Below are 27,759 nucleotides of genomic sequence, written 5' to 3'. Positions count from 1 at the left end.
TCGATGATAACACAAAGACAGGCTCCTTGGTTCATTCCTGCTGGCAAAGGGGGAAGATTTATGCTTGAGGTGCTTTTGTTCCCTACATAATCCCCCTGTTGATAAGGTTTCAATGCTTTGAAGCTCTTATCAAATAGTTCTTTTGGGGAACAAAAGAGGGAACAAACCTTCAAGTTGAGGAAAACGGGAAACAGGTAAAGGTGTGTTGAGGTCCTCACACGACCTGACGAAAGTTCAGGAGCGACAAAAGTCCAACGTCCTTGTTGGAAATTGGAGGTGTTTCCCCCTGTAGGGTAGGGAAATCACTCTCACCTTGACGTTGAGATGAGCAACATTGCCAGGAAGTCAATACTGGAGGCAACGCTGGGATGTTGAAGCTAGAGCCCCTGGTGGTTGAGGCTGGAGCCCCGGAGGTTGAAGACTGGAGCCCCGGCGGTTGAAGACTGGAGCCCCTGGAGGTTGAAGACTGGAGCCCTTGGTGGCTGGCGTTGGGGCATTGCCTGGTGTTGATGCCCGTGGATCATGGAGGTAGGAGTTGGCCGACCATGGAGTCGATTCTGAGGTGCCGCTTGGCAGTGGGCACCCGTAGACCAGGAGGCAGACTAGGTGTGTGTACTATATGTTGCTATGTGTCCCTCAACGATGCTTGGTGCGAACATGTAATTTGGGATCAGCAGGATGGGGTAACATAAAAGTGTACACATAACACATAGACAGCGTGGTATCGGTCAGTTACTCCTGGTGCACATCAATAAGACAAAGACAAAGCATGCAGGGTATAAAAGAATCAAATCTAAACACACAAAAGTAAGTCCCTAAGGGAGCTTAAACTAAATGAGAGAAAAAGAAGAGCTTTCTTTTGCTCTAACTAAATTTGGCCTGTGCCTATATAATGAGACGAGTTGTGGTCTCGGTAGCAGGGTGTTAGATATGCTAATGTTTGGGGTCTGATCAATGGGATGGCTGATTGGAAGTTTACGGATCAACCAGCACGGTTAAGTCCTGACCCTCGGGTGTGTCCTCGGTGGGACCAGATAGCGTAGTGGATTCTAGTTCCTAGGTCTGAGTTTATGTCGTCCTTGAGGTGGTAGATGTTATTGAACGTGACGACTGGTAGGTTAATTAGGAATGCTATCTCTCGGCTCGTAGGGTTTATTCAGCTCGCGGTTGATGGCTTGTCTGTTGATTTTGGTGTTCTGTATAGCTTAATTTGGTTTCGGTGGACCCATTTGAGCTTTGGTTCGGTTTTTGTGCTCGGAATCTTTATTTGGTACACCACTGGAGACAGTTTATCGGTGACCAGGTAGGGTCCTGTCCATTTAGGAAGAAATTTTATTTATTTATTTATTTTTTTCAGTTTGGTTGCATGATGATTGGTTTTGCCGGCGGGCGGAGCAAAGCTGTAATACCAGACGCGGTCTTCCACCTGTAGTTCCTCTTGTGAGGCTTTTTGGTCGTAGTAGGTTTTACGGCCTTTCGCGCTCTCTTTGAGGTGTTTTTGAGCAAACGCGAACGTAGCTCGAAGGTGGTTCTCAAGATCGGTCGTGTATTGGTGGGTGGTGTAAGCGGTAGCGGTGTTAGCTTGGTTTTGACTTTGACTCCTCTGTGTCTGGCGTAGGGCATGTCATGGGCATGTGCCAATATCACCCCCCTTTGGTTCTGTGGGACAACGAACGCATGCGTTTGGGAGTCCGCAGAAACATGGACCGAGGTGCCCTTGACTATCTGTAATGAGCGACGGGCAGCGAACAGATGGCTGGGTGTGGAGGCAAAGTCAGAGGAGACTTTTAACGTTATTGGGTCATTGTCGGTGAAAGCGGGTTTTACCGGTGCGATGACCTGCGAGGACGTTGGAGCGTCGGTTTCGGCAGCCGCACGAGAGCGCGTAATAGCATTCACTGGCAACGGGTGGGGCTCAGCGAGCTGGGTGGGGTCAAAGGACCAGGGTGTTCCTGATAGCGCCCTTTCTTTGGCGAGAGCATCGTTGATGTGTCGGTTCTGAAACGCAAGACCATCGGTAGCGAGGGGGTTGCTGGTTAACGAGCACAGGGAGGTACTTCTGGTCGTTAGAGTACGGTCTACGGTTTTAGTAGCCGGACGCATTTGGGCCGGAGACCGGCTGGGGGTCTCCTTTAGAGCCCGAGAGTGGTTCAGTTGGTAGCACTGAACTCCGTCGAGTGAGTCATGCTGCAGCGGCAGTGGCTGCCTGACTTGTGCCCAGATTTTCCGATTTTGAAAGTCGATCAGGGGCTCAAATCGGTTGAGCAGATTGATACCTATGAGAAGAGGAACCTGGTTGTGGTCTGAGATGTAAAACGGGTGCACCAGGGTCAGGTGCCCTATGGTGACTTGTACGAGAGCCTTCTTCGTGATAACGTTGGCGTTGTCGCCATAAGGTTCAATGTCAATGTGGCAGTCTTGGAGTATCAACCTTAGGTTGGTCTCCTTGGCTAGGCTGCACAGCTCATTGAACAGTTGGGCGGACATGAGGGATATGTCTGCTCCAGTGTCAAGTAAGGCTTCATTGGTAAGCACACCTTCAAAAGTGGCTGATATATAAAACTTTTGGGCGATTCCTCTTTCGTAGAGGTCGCACAAGAATTGGTGAATTGGTGGTTCACCCTCAATGGACTGATGTCCATTGGCAAAACGGTGGTTTGGTGCATGTGTTTGCACCAGCAGGACAGCACTAGGCGAATCATCGTCATCTTTGCATTTTGATTGTTTTTGCTTTCTATTGATTTTGTCATCTATCATTTGTTCGAACATTTTCTTGATGGATGCCATTTCTTTAGTGATTTGGTTAGATAACCTAATTTCTAAACTTTCTATTTCATTAGATTCATCGTCTGATCTTGATCTGTTTGGCTGCTGGTCGTATGACCTTTGATTATTTTTGTGATACCAAGGTTTTGAGTGTTTGTTTCTGAGTGGAGGTGTTCGGCGGTCGTTGTCGTGTCTTTTCCACTGGTCAGAACGGTTGTAATCATACCACGGTGGTCGCGGTCGGCGATCTTGGTGGTGTGAGTTAGGGCGAGAATTTTGGTGCCAAAAGTTTTGTTTTGACGCATAATCTCGATAATCGGTGTTATCTTGGTATCGTTTTGGCTTTATGCCATGGTACGGTTGCTGGGTGTGTGGTGGAGAAGGTTGTGGCGCTTGCGGTGGAGGCATTGGAGGACTGTCGGGTGTTCTTTTTGTGCCTTCCAATTGTAGCGAGTGAGAGTTATTCTTTACCGGGAACATTTCGTGAGAAGTGGATTTTGTCGAATTTTGTTTGTACAAGAGGAAGCCTCTGATTGCAAGATCGCGAAGTTTCTTACTGGACATGGTAGAGGGATCTGCCGCGACGCCGAGATGGGTGCTCGTGCTGTGGTGAAGGTTTCTGAGGAACAGTTTTTTGAACTGCTGTTCTTCCTCCATACCTGGGTCGTTGCGATTACCAAAGTATGCCTGTAGCAAGGTGTGGTAATATTGTTGGGGTGATTCGTTCTTCCCCTGTTTAACGGTGTGGGCATAGTCGAAACCTGTTTGGTGAAGTGCGTCAGAAAATTCATCCACCAGGAGGCGGCACAGTGTTGTGTAATCATTTCTGATCTGAGGTAGTTGACGTTCAATGAAATCATTGACAAGCCTGCTCGAGGTTGCTTTGATTAGGTAGATTTTATCTTCAACATTAGCCATTGGATAACTTTTTAGATAAAAATCAATGTCTCTCAAAAATGCTCTAGCATTTTGAGGTTCGTCGAACTTTGGTTCGAATCTCGGAATGTTTCTGGCGATTTTATCCAGGTCGCGGTTGGACGGTCGATTGCTATTCGGGGGCCTGGCGGGCGTCGGTCCGCCGTCAATAGGAGGGTCCGCGGAGGCATCCCGGGGTCTCCTTAAGCGACGCGGACGTACCGGTGGGTCGGTGGTGCGCAGGACTTGTCGAGTTGCGTCTTCACCGTCGGAGTCAGGATCGCCATCGGCCTCCGACATTGACAATGATGAGAGAGCGTGCCCGAGCTCACGTCTTGCGTCTAGGAGCTCTCTCCTGGTGAGGTTCAATTGTCGTTGAACCTTAGCAGTAGCTACTTTACCGTCAGCTACTACTGTTTCGTCATACTGGACCGTGAGGTTCGCGCAGCGGGCTTCGCGTTCCTCGATGGCTTCGAGTTGAGCGTCTCGTTCGCGCTCGAGGGTTTTAACCCGATCCTGTTCGTATTTTAACTGGGCGGAGAATGCTGATATTACAAAGCCGAGCTGTTTAACCAGCTCCTTATCTTTCAGCTTTTTTGAAACGGCTGCAGTGACGCAATCGGCCACAAGGTCTCCTAATTCTTGAGGGGGAGATTCTCGGATTTTGGCATCAATTGTGGATTTTCCGTCCCCTAAAATTTCTGTGAGGAGGAATTCTAAGTTCTCGGCTGGATGGTCTTCTGAGGAGACAGACATGTTGATTTGTTGTGGGTCAAAATCGTACGAAGAAATCTAAAGAATTTCAAAATTTCAACTAATTTTTCAAATAAAGTTCAAAAATTACAATGGTAGTAAATTGTTTTATCTTATTTTGTTTGTTCTTAGCAATTCACTGTTTGGTAAATAAAAACTGAGTGGTAAACTTGAAAAAGTTTGGTGTGGTTTGTTTAATTTAAACAATTGTTCTTACTCATTTAAGGCTTGTCCTTACTGATTTAAGACTTTTATTTAAATTAACTTTACTTTAATTCAATTTCGTTGAATTAATCAACAGGTAATTTTAATCAACTAAAAACAAAATGTTTTATTGAAATTAAATTCAAATCTTATTGAATTTATTTTAATCAATAAATGTTTTCCTCAATTAATTTAAACTTTAGTTTAAATTAGCTTTACCTTGATTCAGTTTCCTTAGATTAATCAGGTGTTTTTAATCAATTGGAAAAAGAAAGAAAAAGAAAAAAAAAAAAAAAAAAAAATTTTTTTTTTTTTTTTTTTTTTTTAAATTAAATTCAAATCCTATTGAATTTATTGTAATCAATAAATGTTAATTTTAATTAATTAAATTCTGTTTTAATTTATCAGTTTTTATTTCAGTTGTAATTTCTTTTAGGTTGATTTTTAAGAATGGTTTGTGTTTAAATTCGGTTGTGTTGAATTTAATTACCTTAATTAAAACTGGTTTAACTTTTATTAAACTTATTTTAATTAATAAATCCTTCTTAAATTAGTTGCTTTCATTTAATTAACTTCCTATTCAATTTAATTGTTTTTAATCAAATTGATTTAATTTTAATCACACTGGATTAATCATTTAGTAAAATGTGTATTTTACTTTAATCATTACTTTATTTATTTAAACTGTTTTAGTTTAATTATTTTTTCCAAATTGGTTTAAATCTTGTTAAACCTTAATTTTAGTGCGTCACTTGTATTTAAATGAGTTACCTTAGTTTTAATAAGGTTACCCTTTTAATGGCTTAACTTCCGTTTAGTTATGGGCCTTGTGTGTGCGTGCGCGTGCGTGCGTTTCTGAGAGATGACAAAATCAAATCGAGCACATTTAACCACACGATTTCAACAAAGTGACGGTAAAGACAGCTGTATTGATGCACAGTTGTCAAGCAAAACGTGTCTAAAGACACGCTGTAACTTAGATGTGTTTAAAGTCTCACTGGGCACGATAGGTTAGCTTGATGCTAACCGCTTAGCAGCAGGCTGCTGCTGCTAGGCTGAGGCTCTCGTTAGCCTGTTATTCGCGAGCTCGCCACGAGGGGCAGTCGCGTCTCAAAAAGGGACAGGAAGGCCTGTCTTTGTGTATGAGCGGTGGCTTGACACACTTGCTTCCGGTTTCTGGAGCTTACACACGTGTTCCAACCACAATGAGCTAACATGAGCTAATACAACGATAGCTTGTCCGTTTTAAGGAACGGAAGATTCAGACGACTTACTCTTTGTTTGCGTCGGCAGATACCAGAGTTTCAGAGCTCTTCGGGGTAGCAAAGTCCTAGTTTGCACTGTCTGCGTATCTTTTCCTTTTATACGGGATTTTCCCGGTTCTGGCAACTTACTGTTTACCTCTGACGTCACAGTCACTGACGGCGCAGTGATTAATTTTAACTTTTTCTTTTGGCGCGGCGGCCTTTCATAACATTAGCGCTTTAAACACAGAGACACGGCGGTCTTATTTATTCAGTTTCTAAGCATTAGCGCGGCGGCTTTGCTTAGAATACAACATTGGTCGGGGCTCAGCGGCTTTCGACCCAATCTGGCAACACGAGTGTTCAGTTTTTAGACCGGCTTTTGATTTCAATGATTATTCATTAACGCTGTGTTCATGGCTTCAGCTGGTCCCATCTGGAGGTGCCAGAAATTATGTAGGAAGATGAGATGAGTTATTATCAATGGGTTATATAACTGAGAATATTAATTATGATTATTAATATTACTTCAAATTTGCGGGGTGCCACTCCTTTTAACAGGAGAAATATGTCTAAGTTTTTAGACTAAACTCATCAATGTGAAACCAGGGAAAAGTGAATTCTACCAGACATCTACACCATAATCACAGCTTTAATGAATCAGAGGAATCAAAGATTGTTTAACCTTTTATTCAAAAGTCAACAATTAACACAGTCAAAATATCAATTGAAATGGGATAATTAAATCATGATAAAATGCATTTCTAGGCTAATAAAAGTGAGGATTATACGTAATAAAGTGAAATCACTAATCTAGAAGGATGCTAATCTACCAAATATTGAATAAAAATGCAGGATACATATTCAATAATAAAATCATAAAATCAAAGAATAAAATAAAGAGAGCTCATAACAAAGAGAGGAGGACGGACAAGGGGGAGACGAACAAACATGAATGAGATGTACTGTGTGTGTAGCATGTTGTTAATGCGTGTAAGTTTGTAGTTATGGAAATATGTATGTGATCTATTGTAGATGAAAGTTGCTGATGAGAGTTCATTCTTGTACCTTGAAGATGTCAGGGTTGGACCTGGAGGTGCTGTTTGAGCAATGCAGCAGGACGTGCCACCGTTGGTTCTGTTTCGGTTCAACAGAGTGTAGCCCCTTCAGCCGATCCGGGCGGTTAGGCCTTCGCAGCTGGCTTAGAGAATGGCTCTTGGCTAACCCCAACGGGTCGCGGGCCGGGCTTCCTTTCGGCTGTTACGCACGTCACTAGATGCTGTATTCGTCCGAACCAAGCAGCTGTGGTTTGCAAAATCTAACTGTTTCAACTAAAAATAAAATGAAATAAATGAAAAGACTGGAAACATGAGGGAACACGTGTGAGCATGAACGCCCGCGTCCAAAAACTGTAGTTTCTGGTCGCGCGTCCTTTTTTAAAGGGCGTTTGGCGATGCCTTTTGGAGGAGGCGTCTGGGTGGATCCTTCTGTGATCATGTCGGTGATTGGTCAATGTCTCTGCTTTCAGCTTGTGGGTGTGTCTTGGGTGTGTGTGAGTGTGAGACAGAGACAGACGACAAGGGATGATTCTAAACATAAAAGAATGCCTAATAATTAATTCCACATATTTCAAAACATCTTTTCAACATCATATCCTGAAATATCATGTATTACGAAAGAGTTTGATACCAAACACGACTAGGAAATAGCCTCGAATCACTTTAGGAACTAATTAATGCATTTTACCTGTAATTACTCATAACATAAATGTCAAAAATCATGTTATGCCTCCTCTTAACTATACGGTCGCAGTAAATACCTCAAACTAACTTTTGTGATGTTTTTCTGGTAATTTTAAGCACTTTTAAATGATAAACACTTTAAAATAGCAATCTGTTGGTTATTGTCTTGCATGAAACGAGTGTGATTGAACAGGCAATATTTGTAATTCCAATTTCTGGAGAAATCATTCCACAACAATGTTTTCATTTGTAATTTTTCAGTCAAACACATGTTCGTTGTTCTCATTTCTAACTTTTCAAACATAATACAATTTCTTTGTTCTCCTTTCTTCACTAGGAGACCTCTCAGTGAAGGTCTGGTAAGCGTCTTCCTGTGATATCTCACCACAGGGGGTCAAAGGGCATTGGGACCGTTCTTTGAACTTATAGCATCCCACAGTATCTGTTTTAAAAAGGGGGAGAAGAGGGATGTTCTTCTTTGATCATAAATGTCGCAGGGAGGTAATATAAGGGAAAACTGTCCTTGGATTCTCTGGTCCTTTTGTTTGGCCGGAAGGGGAGTCGTAAAAGACGGGTTCATACTGAGTACTTCACATAGCTGGTTCAGTCTTAGCGGCTCCGGTAAGAAGTTCAAAGACCACATAGTGGGGTTAGTCCTGCATCTCAGAGTTACGGGGGCAGTTGTGTGTAAACAGTTCGATGATAACACAAAGACAGGCTCCTTGGTTCATTCCTGCTGGCAAAGGGGGAAGATTTATGCTTGAGGTGCTTTTGTTCCCTACACATGTAAATATTGTAATTGGCTCAACAAAGAAAATGTTATTTGAGATAATTAACTTTTTCTTGTTGAACCAATTAATAAAACATTCATTAATACAATTGAAACATTTGTAGTTGGGTTAATGTTCAAAAGTTCATTGAGTCAATTTAAAATCATTAATTATGATTTCTGGGCCAATTTAAAATTCTACATTGGATTAATATACTTTTATGGTTTAATTAAATCTTTTTATACTAATCAATTATTTTATTTTGTCCTAATTTTCTAAATAATTTCAAAACACATTGGCATCATTTGACTTTTTATTCAAACAGTGGTCAGGATAACATTTTGTAGGGTTACAAATGCAAAAATAAATAAAAAATATTTATGGATTTGGAGTTTGAACAATGTTTAAAGGGACACACCACTAATTGCCTCTATCAGCATCCCAATCCTGAATCTAATCATGGAATTGATTATCTGGTCTTTCTTCGCTTTTGGTCAAATTTCTCTATTAGAAGGACGGGAAATGGGAGAGTTCACAAGTCCTGAGGATGTGGAAGACATCCATCACCAGATTGGAATGTATGATATCGGGTCTTATGCTGATTGGATCTGGCATTTTCCTGAATTATCGCAAAAAATTGGATTACGTTGGCAGCACTATTGGAAGCCGCAGTTAACGAAGAAAGGAGCCAAACTCTCTGAACTCTCTCAGATGGATTCCACCGTGGAACTTTAAGAGGAGGATAGTTTGTCTCACAGGATATGGCCACACTATTGGATTACTTATCGAACTGACCAGGAACAGTAGGGCTGGCAGCCATGTTATGGCTAGCCCGTCTCAAAACACCTTCTCTATTCTCATTCGGCCCCCCCCTGAATGAGCAGCCTGTGGTCTGTTTTCTTCTCTCCAAACTCTCCAAGGACGGAATGTTGATAAGACGCTCTGACCTTTCCCTCACTTTTCTATGTACACCTGGTCCCGGCTCTGCCAACGAACTCTCGAGGTCATCTCTATGTGAGATTCAGCAGCAGAGTCTGAGTAAACAGGCTTATCTCAACGAACACTTTCACTCCCCCTACATCACTACATATCCTATATTGTCACTGTCTCTTCTGGCTCCAACCCTCCTCCCTCCCAGCGGTTGGTCAGTAGGAGGCGCGCCATAAGGGCAGCGCCACACTGTGGCTGACCTGCGAACTACCCATCCTAAAGACCCATCCCCTGTGCTAACGTGCTGTTGTATTGAATTGAATGTTGTGTTTGTGGGTTTCTGTCGCAATGTTGCTGAAGAGTTTTTTTTCATGATCCCAAACTCTGCCCCTCTCTACAAGGGCCTAGTTTGGTTTTTGTCTTTTTTTATCTCTTCTTCCTCCCCATCGTTTGTGATCCCATTTCTCATCTGAATAAGGGGCGCCGCCCTGGTGGCGAACCACAGTTCTCCCGCTCCTGTGCTCCCATGTTTATGATTGTCTTTTCATGTTTTCTTGGACGGGATGAAACTGAAATGTGATTTCGTTGCTCTGTAACATGTGCAATGACAAATAAACTCATCTCATCTCATCTCATCTCATCTCTCATTTCTCACCTCCCCTCGAGTTAAACAATTGAGTTTTACCTTTCCCCTGTTCATCCAGCCGTTCTCTGAGTCTGGAGACCCCATTTGTGGCTTTAGTTTAGCATGAATCATTGAATCGGATTAGACCATTAGCAATTAGCATTAGGTGTTATCAGCCTAATCCGACACACAAGACACACAGCTTGTGAACTTTAGTGCTCATTTTCTTGTCATCCAGTCCCATAAGAACCTTCTGAACAAACTCAAATGTACGTCCACACGACTTTGGGTACTGCATGTTGAGGGCATAAATGAGCCCAAACAGCATGACAAATCCGTCGACCACCGAATGCAGATCAGCCATAACCTCTTCGCCTTCCAGAATGATTTTCACATCTGTGGGCGTTAGGATGACTGCCATGGTCTCTACTTCCACATTCGAATCTTGCAGGTCCTGCAAAACAGCAAATTAACACAAAATATAACTCACACTTAATACAATGATTTTATGGTCAATCATGAACTGCATCCAAACACACTGCTCCTTTTTATGCGACTTAGAGACTATGGATGAGTGACCTTCAACAACTGTGAGGGCACCAACCGCTTTAAATACTGTGCGTATCTGCTTCGATCAGTTCTGTTTTATTTAACTTACAGAAATATTACGAGTGCATAGGGTAATTAATCGTATCATTTGAGTTTTCAGAACATTTCAGTCATTTATACAGTACTTTTCATCTTCTTTAGGGTACTTTGAACCTTTAAAACAGCAACATTAGATTAACAACAGCCTTTCATGTTTTTTTAATGAAGTTTAATTTGAGTTTAAGAAAAAAATCCATTGTTTTTCATGCACAAGGCTGGGAAGAGCACACATTGTTACATTCTTGATTCAGTTTTGTTAGAGCCTTGCAGGGGAGAAGTCTAAACTCCATAATATGAACATAACCGGAACACAGCAAAACTGTTTTATTGAAAAAGAAAAAAAGTCCACACAATCTGTGATTTGTATCATGATAAAAACAGCTTTTTTTGTGTTTTCAAGTAAAGATAAGTTTATGCATCATATTTTGTGAATTTATGCTCAACTTTTAGAAAGTTGCGTATGAATTTTTATTTCACATGTACGTCTTTGACAGCCATTTTACCCCATAGTATCCATTCAAATTTCTATTGTGCATCCCTCATTTTAAAGTATCCATTTATCCCCAATGTGCTTTACACTTGAGAAAGTATGCAAGATTTTTTTTAGTAAAAAAAAATTAGAAGTCAATGCCAAGAGTAATTTAATTAAAATTGTATGATGTTTTTTTTAATCTATTCTGAAGACATTTTTGGAGCCTTGAGTTTATGATTTTCAAACACTACCTAACGTTTAATTACGGCTACAGAAAAGTTCAAAAACTCTTAATTACAAACTGCCAATTGATGTGGAGCTTTCGATGTTAAACAAAGACAAGTTTTATTTACATTGTTTAGCCTGTTATACCTGATGTTCTTTGATGATTGCATCCACAGGGTCTCCCAGGAAAACCATCAGTAACTTCAGAAGACACTGCCTTCGTGTAGATGCGTTCAGTGAACCGTTTGATGAAGCCTGTGAAAAAAATAAAACTATGACTACTGAAATGTTTACGTTATGTTCTGAATATTTGCTCATTTTTTACTACTTTAATTTAAGTTATGCCTCTTTGATATTGAAAAAGATTGTGTTCATGTGACAACATTCTAATCAGCCAATAGTTTAAACCAATGACTATAAAAAATAGTTTGACAATATATCAGCTCCGGCTGCTGCAGCAGGTGCCATTTGAGCGCCGTCTGTGTTTTGGCCGCAGCATAAGAGATAACCCTGCCCATTTCCATGTAGGCAAATGGCAAAATTTCCGACTTTGAAAAATTATTTTCTCAGCCTTATAAGGATTCTATGTACTCGTTTTGGGTTAATAGCATAAATTTTCATGTGCTGTAATGGTGTAGTACATTGTTTCATTGATTATCCATTTCAATAGATGTTTTTGAAAAAATTACTGTTACGACAATGAACCATGTGGCAGCAGGAGTAAGGGAAAATGAGGGCTTCGGTGGCAACATCGAAACCAATGAAACCATGTCGTCTATCTTTTTTTTCATTTTACAGGCCTTGGTTTAAACCTGAGGTGGAGGGCAGGTAAGAATTCTATTGTGGTAACTATGGTAACCATCAAAATGCAGATTTATTTTTCATGTGGCCCATCCACATGAAACAAAAACTGTCAGAAAGTTCAAAGTCTTCTCTGTCAGCACATATAAGCTTAGATCTATATAAGCTTAGATCCAATCAGCGTTTCATAAAGCAAGTTAATTTCAATTAATTAAAAAAAAAAAACTTGTGAGCATGCTTCTTTACTCTGGTTACCTCATCATGATCATGTAGAATCCCTGCAGCATTGTCTCCAATAGCTCCTCCTTTTCTCCTTACAACTTCCATGAGTTTGGCAGCGTGTTCATCCAACTGTGCAACAAATGTAGTCTCCAATGGACGTGTAGTGATCCTTAAAAACTCTGCACTGCTCTAAAAAACACAAAAATCAAAGCTTAAAAACACCAAGACAGATTACTTTTGATTTGTATGTTACAGGCAATGTAGATGTACTTTGCAAGCATCGTTTACTTTGTAATGGGCTTCACACACGGGGAGCGACAAACGTCAGCGTCAGGCGAAACTTGTTGCCACCCAGGTGAAACCAAACACGGGATGCTAGAAATCGCCACGCGATTTTCGCCTTATCGCGCAAGTTCAATAAAAAATGATGGAGGAGCTACGTCACCCCCCATGTGTCGAGCCCATAATACATAGTCTAAGATTGACAACATACCTCCTCTTGTTGAAAAAGTGCTGGCCACCTTTCCTTGACTTCTTTTGTGCTTGGCTCACTGTTGACAATTTCTTGCCTGTGGTACCCAAAGGTTCTTGCCATCTTCATTTTAATCTATTGTCTGTTGTGCCGCTTTTTCATTTCCTCCAAAATGGAAAGACGCTCTAGTTCCATGCTTTCAGGAGTCTCGCCAGTTGGCAATGATGGAAAATGGTTTACTTCTGCTCTCCTGGGCTTTTTTATGTTTTTAGATGGGTGGTCTTGAGACATTGAGGCCTTAGATTTCAGAGAGTTCACACTGACTTCGGGAGATGATCCATGTGCCTTGAGAGCTGACCTATAGTTGGCCATTTTAACCTTGAGCCTTTGTTTCCACCCAAAGAGTTCATCAGAAGACCCAGCTTGTTTGAGACATGGGTGCTTGAATATCAGAGCCCTGGCCACATCCGCAAAGTCTGAATCCTTAGGAAAAGCTTTGAATTTGTAGATTTAATCTGCAAGGATTTCCAGGATGTTTGAGAGCATTTTAGTGCTAGGTGTCAGTGTAGATTGGCTCTTTACAAACTCTGCATTCCCCTTAAGGAGCTGCATTTCTATGTCATAGGAGAAGCGAGGGATGCAGAAAAATTTGGGCCACTGTTGTGTTCTTAATTGTGATGGAGAGTGGTTAAGGATTATTGTATCGTCAGAATTACAAGAACCTGAGAAAGACTCCTCACTTTCTGAACGTGGTGAGAATAGGGCCACAGATGTACTAGCCGATGGTGATGGTGAAACAGGAACATCCACTGGATATAACACAACTGTAGAGTCTGGATCAAGCTCAATGACTTTTAGCACTGTAAGGTCTGTAATAACATCAGTAGATGTCACATTAACAAATGTGTTTCCAAAGTCCACGTCTTTGTACTGCAGCCGGATGTAGTCCCCAACTTGACACATATTTTTCACAACTTGAACAAGTTCTTCAACACTCTCAGGAACGCCATTGTCAAGTGTAACCCTCATGCTGTTTTCTTCGCTTAAGATGACAAGCAGTCGAACTGGTGCTGAGTGCGCCATGTTTTCTGTGGGGGGGAAAAAATCATTAGGGCTCTGTATAATAAAAACATAAACATGTCTTGTTATATAAACAATTCACCTTAAACATGCACATATCTTTTCAGAGTTATCATTCTCTTTCCCTGAACAAAGTACTCCTGCAGTGGATATGGATCAGAGAGTTCATCAACTTCCAGCAGCATTACTTGCTATTATTGTTGAATAAGTCACAGTTAAGGGCAATAAAGTGACTGGAAATCCAGAGCAAATGTTATGTAGTTTAACATATTGAAGATTTAATCGTTTTTTAAAGCTCGGCTTACCCTGAGCTAATTCTGGGGTGATTTTGAACGTGCCAAATTATCAACTCACTATCATTATCAACTTTTTTTTTTTTTTTTTTAAAAAAAAAAAAAAAAAAAAAAGATTGAATCCCATACAAAGAGTGGGGGCCAGGGAGCCCCAGGCCACCCCCCCACGGCTGAGCAACCCCCCAGACGCCCCCAAGATCCCAGGCTGAGAGGCAGCCACCGCCCCCCACACACATCCGAGGAAGCCCCGAGCAGCCGAGCACCCAGCGTATCCCGCCACTGACCCCAACCCCAAGGCCCCCGCGCCAGCATCCCGTTTTCAGTGCTGCCCCCTATTGGAGGTTCTAACATGACACGACGCATGCGCAAGGAGCCCTCAATAAACAAATGTTCATTAGGTCAATTTAACTATTGTAAATAACACATGTTGATACACAATTACACCAATCAAATTTTTTTAATTATCTCACATGACTCTATCTGTATTGTTTAAATTGTACAGGACAATTTAATTTATTTACTGAAGCCAATTGCAAAAAACATATTGAATGAACAACAGCAATGTTTCTCTTTTTTCAGTGTACCTTCACTTAAAGAACAGTGAAAATATATAGAAGAAATGATAAAACAAACCTGAAGCACTGAGTATCGAAAGTGCAAATGTCCTCCTCTCACAACCCATCTCCTTTTTGGATGTCCCAAAAGACATAACTGGTAACGCAGGAAAGGCTTCCATCACTGCCCTCGCCATCTGTACCAAAACAAAAAAATTAAATATGTCATCTGTGATACACTGTTTTTGCATAGTAACCCAGTGGATTTATAACATTTACTTGGTATTATTATATTTAAATAAAAAATGCCTAAATATTAATATTTTGACCTATACATGTAATGAGGTATCTAACACAATTTGAATAACTTTGAGATATCACCTCAGGAAGGACCCAAGATCATACCCACCAAATCTGTTAAAAATTGGTCTCGCCATTTAAGAGATATAAATATTCGTTATTTGTAGCTCCCCGGAGTTCGAAAAAGTAGGTTTTCCAGTTATTGAGATTTTGCTCCGAGAAAAGTTTGGCGGAAATGGGCGTGGCCTAGCCCAGGTGATTCAGCGCTATTCAAGGAATCTGTGGATATGAAGGTTTTAAATTTGCAACAAATGGTGTGGGAGTTATTGGCCAAAACGCGTCGACCTTTGTTAAAGCGCCACCTGCTGGCGAACATATGTGAATTTTTGCGTCCAAGGTACACGGGGTGGTCTGGACCCAACCACCAAAGGTCCCGCGGGCTTGGCCCCCTAATAAGAGGGGGAAAAATAAACCATATGAATTTAAATAAGGAGACATTTTAAGAAAGTAATCAATGTAGGAAATAAAGTTTGTATCCGTAAATAAATGAAGTAAATATTCAAGCACAAACAATGCAAACAGTATCCATGGTAACTACATTTCACCCACCTCATTGGCTGCTTCAAAAACAAACCAAAACAAATAGTTCAGTATCAATTTTATCTAGAAAAATATGAAGTGAAACTCGACTTTAAATTATTTATGAACTAAAGTACAAATTTACATTAAATCTACCTCAGTCAGTACAGGACTTAAATAAATCTACTTTTTGTTTTTAAATAAATAATTACACCTCAGCAAAACAGTCGGAACAGCCCAAACGCTCACTAAAAGTGTCACATCAGAGTAAAATTATTACAAAAGTCAAAGTAACACATGACAAATCAGCATTTCTTGATTTTCGTTATGTTAAAACCATTTTCTGTCGGCTTATAATATAAAATATAAACGTCTCAGGCCCTGAACCTGATTTAGACAGACCTATAGATTATAAATCATAATATATGTTTAACTTTTCAGTGCTAAAATGATGAAATAAGGCCTATCAGGTGAGAATAATTAAAACGTGTCTTACCTTGAGCCATGCGCAGGGCCATGGTTCACTTTTCTGGTCTCGTCATCTTATAAGTCCTTTTTCTGAAGTTCTGGTCCTGGTCTGAAGTTCTTCTTCTGGTCGTGTAGAGGTCTTCTGATGACTTTTCTCAGTGTTTTGTAGAGTTTTTCTCTCCTTTCTCAGCTCAAAGATGCTCACAGATGCTCACAGCTCTCTTCTCAACGTCTCTCGCTGCTCGCTAAGAACGTTGAAGTTCAGCAGGTGAATTTAAATGCCGCATCCAACTCGTTTCCATGTCTACGACGTCACGCAACTTTACGTAAAAACTTTAAAAAAAAAAAACGTTTTTAAAAATACACAGTCTATTTTTGTTTTTTATTTGTGAGCAATACATAAATAATGGATATCTTAACGTTTTATATGAACTATAAGAATGAAATAATTCACGAAAGGTGAAACATGCGTAAAATTCATAGCAATCCCCCGGTTTCCCACGGACTATGAACGCACCACTGACGTTTGGCCAGTGTTTTTCTATGGAGGACCAAACCTGCCAAAATTAAAAATAAATAAATAAAAGAATAAAAGTAAAAATAAAAACAAAACAAAAAATGTAAATGTTTTATATGTATAAAATACATGATTAAATGAATACAAATTAAAAAATAAAAGTATATAAATTATATTTGTGTTTTTTTTTTTATTTTCCACTTATATTTATCAATCTATTTGATTTAATTTTTTAACAATATTTTTTGCATGCATTTATTCAATGATGTATTTATATTCTAAATTATATTTTTACTTTTGTATTTTTCCCCATTTATATTTATTTATTTGTATTTAATTTAAAATTTTCCTTTGTCATTTTTTTTAAACGTGCATTTATTTATTCATTTAATTTTAGCTTCGGCAGGTTTGTTCCCACGCATTTTTCAACATTGGGGTCGTGACCTTAGGTGTGCTCGCTTGGAGTTTAAATGGAGTTGCCTGAAATGTCTAGTAATTGATAAATTAAAAAAAATAAAAATAAAAAAAAACAATAATAAATAATAATAATAATAATAAAAAAAATTTTTTACAAATTAAAATCTTATGCAACTTTATTCTATACTTTCACTATGTCAAATAGAAATCTGGTTATAATAATAATAATAATACAATTCAATATAAAAATGTCTGAGCTGGCACAACTTGTTACTAACTCTCACAAAAGGGATTTGTACCATGAAAACAGCAATTTAATGTCTGCTTAGCTAAACAAAAGAAGCACTTACCATTACATTTGATTAGTTCTTTAGTGTTTGTTAAATGTACCTCATGATGCTCAAATGTTACAATTAACAGACATGTGTTTTTGTTAATAATAAAGGTGGTGTTGTAGATTTGTTTTTGTTATATAAAACACTTATATTAATAAATGAAGCTGAGTTATTAAATGTTAAATATTGAGCCTTTTGCACAGCTCTTTGTTCATTCTGTGAATAATGGGGACTTGGTTGGTTTGATGAGGTTTAGTCAGTTTAGTCCCTTTTTTGTGTGAATGTGAGTGTGAATGGGTGAATGAGCTGATATGTAAAGTGCTTTGAGAATTTCATTGTAGGGATAAAGCTCTATATAAATCAAGTACATTTACCATTTAAATAATAAACACAAACACAGTTGTTGTACATGCTGACACCAGTGTAGACAAAATAAGTTATAGTTAACATTGGAGCATGTTAATAATAATTGTTGCTATGTTGTGTATATAATCTTTGTAACTATAAATATAGAATTATCTGACACCACTTTCAGGTGGTGCTTTTTTGTTTTACATATATTACAAAGCTGTAACAATAACATTTATTTTATACAATTCAATAATCATGTTATTGTATGGTGTTGTGGCGAAATTATTAGTTATGCTTAATAATATATTTACTCATATATTTTAATCCTTAAGCCTTGGGGTGTAACTTTCCATTGTGTCTTCAACTTTGCTTTTCACTCTGGGTCAGACCGCCTTGTCCAAAGCACATGATATGTTCCCCAAAACAACCTCAAGGCCAGATGCGTAGGCATTCTCTGTGCACACACTCACATGCTTACACACACTCACATAGCACACATACACATCAATTCACACACACGAACACATAAACGCACACACCTCCACTCCCATGACAACCAGCAGATAACGGAACTTGTTGTTTTGACCCAAAGGAGAAACTGTCTCTCTTTTCACCCGCTGTCCTTCCCTCCTCCTTCTCTCTCTATCCTTATCTCCCGGGGGGGGAGGAGGGAGGGGGGACTGAGCAGGGATATACGTGATGTGTCAGAATTGTCTCTCTCTCGATCATCGGACGTCCGCCCGGACGGTCACTAATTTTTGTTCCACTTTGTTCCATCTTTGTCCTTTTTTTTACTTAGTTTATAATAAATTTTTTTATAAAATCATCAATGCTCCGACTGGACTCCATCATTCAACCAGAGCAATAAATCATGTCTCCAAATGAGGTCAACCGCAAATTCTGCCGTAACAATGGTCTATTAACTTGGTCAATGAATAAACTGAATTTTTCATAATTATTGAGTAAATTGATTGATAACCTTATGTATTTAAACTACTGTGGTTTCTCCCAGTCTATGTTAAACTAAAACATTCCCTTTAATACAGTGTGACTATAGAAGGTGATTTTATGTCTGTCTAAAATAATACAGTGAGCAGGTTACACGTATTCTATCATTTTCTGTCTTTATTTGCATATTTGGTGTTGAAGTAATCCAAAAGTAATCAGTTACATTACTTTAATATAGAGATACTTAGAGTAAGTTACTGATTCTATTTTTTAACAGGTAACTTGTAATTGTACCAAATTACTTTGTAAAAGTAACCCTCCCATCACTGTGTATAAGTCCCACCCCTAAAAAATTAATCTTATTAACTTGGGGCTTTGTAATTAATAATCTAAATTAATCACATTTTAAGTGCATAACTATATTTGCCCTAAAAAGCAACACTTTTCAATCTGAATGGATTTTAGTGAATGAATGACTCAAATAATAAACACAGACAAAAATACAGTAAACTCAAATAATTTTAATGTCACAATTGTAGAAAATATTAACAAATCTAAGTAAAAGTGCCATTTCAATTACATTATGTACTTTTCACAGCAGTGTTGGCTAGAAATGGTGAAAAAAAAAACAAAACAGAAAAAAAACTAATCAACATAAAGTGTTTTTTTTTTTTTTTAATTCAAGTTAAATTTGAAATATAAACGGTCATTTGGCCTAAATCTCTTTGAAACTCCAAGTACTAAATAACAGTACTAGATAAACATTGTAGTGCAAAAAATAACACCCATCAGCCTCACAACACCTTCAGGCCTATTTCTTATCCTTCAGCTCAGACAAAGTAGTCAGTTCACATTATCAGAGCTCAAGGAAGATATTTTTTGTCACTATGTGACCTGAAAGTGAGAACAGCCTCACACATGGGACAGAAGTGGTAGAGCTAGTCAGAAAGTTGTGGGCCAGGACAGACTGCTGTGGGTGGGTCTCTGCTCGACTGGACCACCACTGTAGAGGGCAGTTTGTTTCACTGATGGTGGATTCAGCTTTGTACAAAGTCAGGGCCCTGTTACACAGGGCTTCCTCATCTGAATCAGAGTCTGAAGACAAGGAAGAGAGGATCTTTTTCCTCGCTGGCTCCTGTGTGGTGGTGGTATCTTTACGCCGTTCCTGCAGCAGAGCTTCAAGGCTGGTCCAAACCTCTTCTCTTTCTCCTCTTGAACGACACTTTAAATCCTTAAAGCATGGGTTGAACACGAAGGCAGTCTTGAATTTCACCATGGAGGCTGTGTCCTCATCAGAGGTCTCCATGTTGTGGTACAGGTGGCAGAGAGCAGGAAAAACTACTGAACATTAGACATATTTCTCACCTTCAAGGAGCTCAGTCACAAAACTGCAGATGACAGTTCAAGAAAGAAATGATTAATCTACAAAATAAGAGTAAATTATACAGAAACAGTAACAATAAATCCCATTAAAAATAGTTTTTATTTACCTACATATCTCAAGGAGAGATGCCAGCTTTTGGAGTTTTACAGCTCTGATGGAGTTGACATGACCAGCTTGTGCTTCTGTCTAAAGCAGCAACAACAGCTTCTTGATTCTTTAGTAGACGAGTGATCATTTGAAGCGTTGAATTCCACCTTGTGGAAACATCCAGTATAAATGGCTCTCTTTCTTGCCCCAGTTTGTTCCTGTTGTAGTTCCTCTGTATTAGCAGGGCTGTGTTTAAAGTGACCCACTATCTTGCTACATTTTGCTAATATCTCACTAAACCTACTATTGGCAAGGCTAACAGTGATAGTTCTCTATAAGATGTGGGCATCTAAACATGACTAGTGTCCATGAAAGGCACGAGCCAACCACTGGGAGTAATTTAGGGTTCAGTGTCTTGCTCAAGGACACTTTGAACCCCCATCCTCCCAAACCAAAGACAGACCCTTTACCACTTGAGTCATGGTCGCCCCATACACTCATACACACAGACAGGACCGTGTGTGCTAAAAGATAAATAAATAGGTTGAAGTCCCATTAAATGTTATATAACGTTTAGAGGTATGTTAAATAAACCAAGTATCACATGTAACGGCAGTTCCATTACATTAACTGTATGGAAAGTCCTTGGCACATGCTCTCTGCCTTCATGTGTGATCGGTGCTCTCAAAAGATAAAATGACATTCGATGTTTTGTGACAAGTCTTTACCCAGTCAGAGACAAGTTGCTGAGTCATCACTTGGGAAACTGCTGATGTGGTGTTCTTAACAGAAGGTGGTCTGAGGTCAAAGTCCCTCAGTGACTCTGTTTATTTGATGTTTTGCTCAACAATTCGACTTGCGCTACTTTCCTGTTGTCAGATATTCTTTAGACCACATGTGTTAAACTCGCCCGGGGGCCAAATCCAGAATGAGATCCTGTGGTGATGGTAGGATTATTAAGCCAATATTACATAAAGAAGCATACAGTGATGGTCACTTATTCAGAATGGGCTGTCCTTAATGTAGTCTTTATCTCAAATTTCGCAAATATGTGTTAAAGAGTATTTTACAATATAGTAAATAACATGGAATCATTGCGTAAATGAAGCGAAAAACTAAATATTCTGTCATCTCAAGTGTAAAAGGCACCATTTTAAAAGCTGCCTTTTTAGTGTTTTTATTATTTTTCCATAAAACAATGACTCATCCTCACTGTGAGGTGGGCTACACAAAAGCGAGCTTCAGTATGTTTTACTATTAGAAACTTTTTAATGTAAAATATTACTTTTACTTCAACAACCTCTTTGTTTTTCTGGATGAATGAGATAAGTAATAATGGAAACGTATTAATGCGACTCTTACTGAAATTATTTAAAAGGAGGGTAACATGACGTGCCGTAAGCACAAGGGTTGGGTAGGCAGGGTGTTGCAAATTGAGAACACCAATGTCAACACCAATGACAGTTCCATATGTTTCTGCTGGCAAGTGTTAATTCAATTAAATTCAACTTTATTTGCATAGCGCACAACAAAGTCATCTCAATGCACTTATCAAAATATAAAATTCATAATAAAAAAAACCCCCAACAAGATCCACATGAACAAGCATTTAGCATCTAACAAAATCAATATCGTAAAACACCATTAAAGAAACATAAGCAATTATTCAATATAGCTTCCATACTCTCCCAACAAAATATATCTCATGACACGACAGCGCTTCCATTGTTTGTGTTGGAAACACAGAAACACGGAGAATATGACAACAACAACAATAACAACAACAACTCAGAATAGCCTCAGTGAGGCTCATCCACAAAGCCATTCCTACCATTCACTGTGGAAAATACGAACAATGTTCTGACTTTACCTTTGCTGAAGGTCTGGTAGCTCAGAGGGGAATTCCATAAAGGAGGGTTAACAAACTCTGAGTCTATCCAAACTCTGTATATGATTTTATTACAGCTGGTATGAAATGGGTCAATCAATCCTGAGTATGTAAACCTTGGGTTAGTTACGTGCATGCGCGAGATAAAAAGCCATCATCATGGATCGACAATTACACAAACTACCATGGCAACCACCCGGAAGAGAGTGATTTATTCACCCGGATGGGTGAAATAAGCCGATGTTTGAGGATTATGAACCTGTTCTAAAGGTGTTCACACTGAATGCACCTTCAGTGACTATAGTGGCTTAAATCACCCATGATTAGTCATGCTGTTTGATCGCTTCATCACTTTATCACTTCAGTGACGTGACGAGTGGGGAATAATATGAATAAAATGTGTCTGGGGAGACGTAGCAGCAGCATATGATGGCTGCATAGAGAGCCCTCCCGTTACACTGGATATAAAGACAGTGACTGCTGCTTGATATCTCATCATTTGTTATAATTTTGAATGTAATATTGTAGCTAGAGTCATCTCAACGTCCAAAAAATATGTGATAAAAAAAGGACTGAAACTGGACGTGAATCCAGAAGCCTATGTTTCTAAGAGCGGTGTCATAATTCACTACACCACCATATGTTGTACCTGTATTGTCCAGTATGAAACAACAACTGAGTCTTCAATGTACATTCATTTCATTTGTCATTGTCCACAGGTTTGTATCCAGGGAACTTTACTACAGACGTCAGTAGATGTTTTAATGCAGATCAACCTCTGTGTCTTTCACTTCATGCCCTGCATCCACAATGTTACAAAGAAAACTACAGTTTGTTTTAATAAAAATAAATAAATGTAAAGCAACACAACATTAGTAATGATGTGAGCACGTTTGTGGTGTGTGATGGTACTGATGTGTTTCAGAGAAAAGTGTCAAGGTTCATTAAAGTGTTCAGAAACGGTCTTCAGGTGGGCGGAGCCATGGAGAAACCCAGGGTTTTTTTTTTTGATAAAACCTGCCAGTGACCAGGTTTAGTTCACAGACAATGTTGCTATGGTAACATACTCAAAGAAGAACATACCTTGCACTGAGGAACGGGATACTCAGAGTTTCCCTCATTTGAGCCTGAACATACTCAGAGTTTGAACATAACCCGTTTTATGGAATACGACTCAGGTGTTGGTCTCCCATCTTTTAAAAGCTGTCGTTTTTCCTCAAAAGAAAGTTTCTCTATTGTCTCTACCGCTGTCCCCCTGCCACTAGTGTTACATTCTGCCCACTAGCTAGAGAACGAAGCAGCAACGAAGCTGTATCAATTCACTAATGCACTCTGAACATATGTATAGCATTTAGCATAGCACGGTTACGTCCAAAGGCAGCATAGAGAGCTGCCTGTTTACGTAAATGGTTGTCATCTTGGGGAAATGACTGCGCATGAGCAAACACATAAAAACACGCTATCGGGCCAGAGGCAGAGCAGCAATGTGCTTTTGGGAGAGGGCGTGGCCTCCTCCTGCATTACAGCAGAGTGAGACTGTGCCGTACCAGGAAATAGTGATGTTTAGTCATTTGGGCTATGAAAAGCAAAAAATGCTCACACTTTCAAACCTATAGGTACTGTAGGCTATCGGAAACGGAAAAATAAATAATTTATAATTATATTATCATTTTTAAAAAAAATCAAAATATCAATTCACTCTTGAGTTGGCACTGGAGGGTAGCACTTGAAGTCTTATACATAAGGCTGACATTACACTGTCAATGTCTGTCATTAGCATGAATAAGGTACTTTGGGACACTACGTTACAGTTTGTCAAACATGTCAACCTCCTTAAGTATGCGTTTAAGGTACTTTTTAATTTCATATTCAGCTTCTAAAACTGCTCTCATTCCTACAAGGAAAGGTTACGCAGAATAGTCGAGTTAGTATTTCCTTTGAGCCACAAAACCCTACAACTTATTGCCAGCATTAGCTTTTCAAGTGTATTGAAGCAAATTCAAACATCCACTGGCTTACAAAAAAAGATACATTTACAAATGAACTGCAGGGTTTTCATGAATCCTTCAAATCTGTTCAAAATAGTTTTAAACTAGGTTTTTAAACTTCAAAATCAGAGAAAGTCCAAGGGGCTGATTTACTAAGATCTCAAATAAAGGGTGCTAAACCACTGGTTAGACTCGGCTCAGTTGCTGCGCAGTAAAAGTACCGTCAGGTGATGTTTTTAAATTAGAGTAAGACAGAAAAATGGCTGCCGAAGAAGGTGAATGGAAGGCTGTCCTCTGGTACATGAATAAATTATGCAAAGAAATGCATTAATGACTCGTTGTGGAGCTGTGTCCTGTCAGTAGAGAGCAGCTCTCTGAACAGTGTGTTACAGCAGTGTTAGCACATGCTTTTTGGAACAAATAAACCAGTTCGTAGCGTGTAGCATCACATGAAGCTGCTTGTCATGTTTATAGTTGGATGCAGAACGAGTGACTAGTAAATAAAGCTGAGTTACTAAAATAACTCGCTTCAGATCATTCTACATGTGAGGTTTGAACAGTGTCGGACTGTAACGGGTTCAGGCTGGAAGAGAGATCCGTTTAATTCGAGTTCGGGCCTTAAAGCTGAAATATGTAGAATCGTGAAATGCTCCACACTCCCCCCTCCCCTCCCGAACGGCACTTGTTGGTCTTCTTGTGAACACTTGCATGAACATGCACAACTGTGGAGCTCTTAGCAACACACTCCACATCCAAAATGCAAATGAATCTGCTCTCTTCACCTTAGATAATGCTTTTTAGGTTTACAAGCGATTTATCCTGTCTGTTATCACTCTCTCTCTCTGACTCAGGATGCTGGGAAGACTGCGCAGGGACTGAAAGCGGATCGCGCGCAGTCCTCTGCACATACCAAGTCAGAGGAACCTCTGTGGAGTCAGTTCCTCCTGAACACGTTTGTGCCTTTATTCTGTTGCTTCTCCATCTCGGTCATCCTTTTTCCTCTTGCTTTGCTGTGATGGAGACTTCTGCTGGAACATCTGCCAGGGGACTTTTACTACTCTCAGATCGTCAACGCGCATAGACTTCTTTTGACGAGCAGCCAATATTAATGCCCGAAACAGCTTCATGGATCACTCTGTTGGTAGAAAGATCTCTGATTGGCTGACATCCAGCGTCACGCTCCTGGATTTCTAAAGCTCATTTACAGGACAGGTGCATGTTCTTGTCACTATTGTATAAAGTAAGGTTGAACTTGCCTTAAATATCTTGTTTTCATGAGATATAATTATCTTTGTGAACTGACGCCAATTAACAACAGACCAGTTTAGAGTTAGTGCAGTCGCTTAATGAAGACATGGTTACAACAAAATGGAAACTGCTTTATTCTTTCGTTTTAATCATAAAGTAATAAAATGTTTGTTTTTTCAGCTTTTTCAGACTCCAGTTCAAACACAACCACAAGACAAAACCGCTGACGTGTCTGTTTTATTCAGTTACATGTAACAAAATTACCATTTTAGGACAAATGTGCAGATGTGGTGCATTGACACATAGAAAAAACGTGTTTGTCCAATGGGTGTATTGAAGAATAAATCATGGAACAATCACATTTCATTATATAAGCCCAGCTATTTCAAGTATCATACAGTTATTAATGTTTATTATATACAGAAAATCTTAGGAGAGATGACTAATTACCTGCTGTTATGGCACAATAGGACTGACTTTGAATGAGTGACACAAATAATAGTAAATAGAAAGTTGCTACAAAATAAAGATGCACAATGATCTATGTTCTGGAAGACTTACAGCATAGTTAAAAAAAATCAATCAAAATAAAATCAAAAAATACAAAATAGGCACTTAAGAATGTTTAACACACACTCACACAGATATACAGCTACCATATTAATCTGAATATCCACATACAGTATACTTGAGCCAGTGTTGTCATACAATTCTCCTGAAATGCTATGATTACAATTTTATTAGGTGCACTTGGCTGCAGAGCCACTTATATTAAAAACAACCTCGATTCCAACAAGGTCAAACAGGAAGATCAGCTGACACTGTGAGAACGTCTTTAAACGTGTCCGCCTCACACGTCACATGGCTTTTCAGTCCAGAGTCTGTATATATATATATATATATATATAGTTTGTTCCATGGCACATTTCTGTCAAAGGAACGAGGAAATGTCTAAATGATTTATTAATCCAGTGGTTCCCAAACTGGGGGGGGGGAATGGGGCGTGACGTCATGACGTGGGGGGGAAGGGGGCACTAGAATGGACTTGCTGAACCTTGGGTATGAAAGATAGAAAATGCTTTTTATTTGGCAATTTATTAATAAAAAGCTTTATTTTGTGGCCATACCAGCCTGTCATTGCCCGATCCCGTTAGATTTCAGAAGCTAAGCAGGTCTGGGCCTGGTTAGTAGGTGGATGGGAGACCACGGAGAATTCCAGGTGCCACAGTGGAGTGGTATCTGTCATTGTGTCCTTGGGCAAGGCACTTTACCCACATTGCCTAGTATGAGTGAGTGTTGGTGGTTGTCTGAGGGGCCGATGGCGCACTATGGCAGCCTTGCTTTCGTCAGTCTGCCCCAGGGCAGCTGTGGCTACAATAGTAGTTTACCACCACTAAGTGTGGAGTGAAAGAATAATTCCTTAATTCTGTAAAGCGACTTTGATTGTCCAAAAAAGCGCTATATAAAATTGATGCATTGTTATTACTGTTCTAAAATATGTGACTTCAAATTTTATGTTGATTTTATGAGATTTGAAGAAGAATACTCAAATTTTTATGCTTAGAAACAGGTCAGGTTTTTTGTTTTTTTATCCATTTCTTATTTTAGTTTTTTGTCGCGATGGGGGCTCCCTGAGAGTTTCTTAATTCTTCAAAGGGGGGCACAGTAGAAAAGGTTTGGGAACCACTGGAATAATACCATATATTCTATCATGACATTTGCATGTTATTGAATAGTCACTGATTCCCTGCTACACTGTGAACTCAAATGTTCAAAGTAATTAAATAGATTAAGTAACAGTAGTTTATATTCAAAGTTATAGAAAAAGTTCTACTAAATTATGTCAAGTTTGGTTTAACATGTTCTCCCTTTCTGAGTTATTTTAAATAATTCTGAGTAAACTATATTTATAAGTAAGCATAACTTAAAAACACAACTTAAATACAACTAAAAAGAATTAAGTAATTACATGCTAAGAATGATTATGTCCTGTTATTTCAAATATGGATAATTTAAAAATAAACTTAATTCATATAGCACTTTAATTTAACTGTTATCAAAAAGTACAGGTAGCCAGTCATCCAACATTTTAAGTTCTAGAAAAATGTTGACTTTTTAAGTTTATCAACTTTTAAAAAATTGAGGCAATCGATTGCCTCAATTTTTTTTAGTTCTGGTAACTTATTCAGGTTTACAGTGTAGTAGTACCAGTGCAAATATCTCAGCATCACAGAACAGTCAGAATAGGCTGAGAAAATACGAAATCTTTACAGACCATAACAATTTCAGATAGCAGTAAAGATTGTTTAAATCTTATGTTTTTAATCCCAAGAAAACAATGTTCATTTGACTACATTGTGTAAAATGAAGTCACCCATTAAAATGAACATTTTAAAATTCAGCATGATACATTTTGGACAATTTTATGCTTCCATCTTTGTATTAACACTTTAATGAGGTGTCCCATTTTCATGCCCTGTGGTTCAACTCTATATCAAAAATGTGATGTCTGTATGTCCACACTTATAAAGAC

The 27,759-nt window shown here is 39.1% G+C and overlaps 1 protein-coding gene and 1 pseudogene across 1 annotated transcript; one reads left to right on the top strand and one right to left on the bottom strand.

Moving 5' to 3' along the window:
* Positions 1 to 8,727: 8,727 nt before the first annotated feature.
* Positions 8,728 to 13,873, bottom strand: LOC114476544 (uncharacterized). Its single transcript, XM_028468149.1, has 4 exons — positions 12,811 to 13,873; positions 12,351 to 12,506; positions 11,442 to 11,549; positions 8,728 to 10,403 (listed from the first exon to the last, which is right to left on the bottom strand). The coding sequence occupies exons 1-4, from the start codon at positions 12,916 to 12,918 to the stop codon at positions 10,122 to 10,124; spliced, it is 654 nt and encodes a 217-aa protein (XP_028323950.1). The 5' UTR covers positions 12,919 to 13,873; the 3' UTR covers positions 8,728 to 10,121.
* Positions 13,874 to 26,339: 12,466 nt separating this feature from the next.
* Positions 26,340 to 26,457, top strand: LOC114477348 (uncharacterized; annotated as a pseudogene).
* The last annotated feature ends 1,302 nt before the right edge of the window (positions 26,458 to 27,759 follow it).

The sequence above is a fragment of the Gouania willdenowi genome, chromosome 15, assembly GCF_900634775.1.
Source record: "Gouania willdenowi chromosome 15, fGouWil2.1, whole genome shotgun sequence".
NCBI lineage: Eukaryota > Metazoa > Chordata > Actinopteri > Blenniiformes > Gobiesocidae > Gouania > Gouania willdenowi.
Note: the sequence above shows the minus strand (reverse complement) of the source record. Positions and strands in the feature narration are given on the sequence as shown.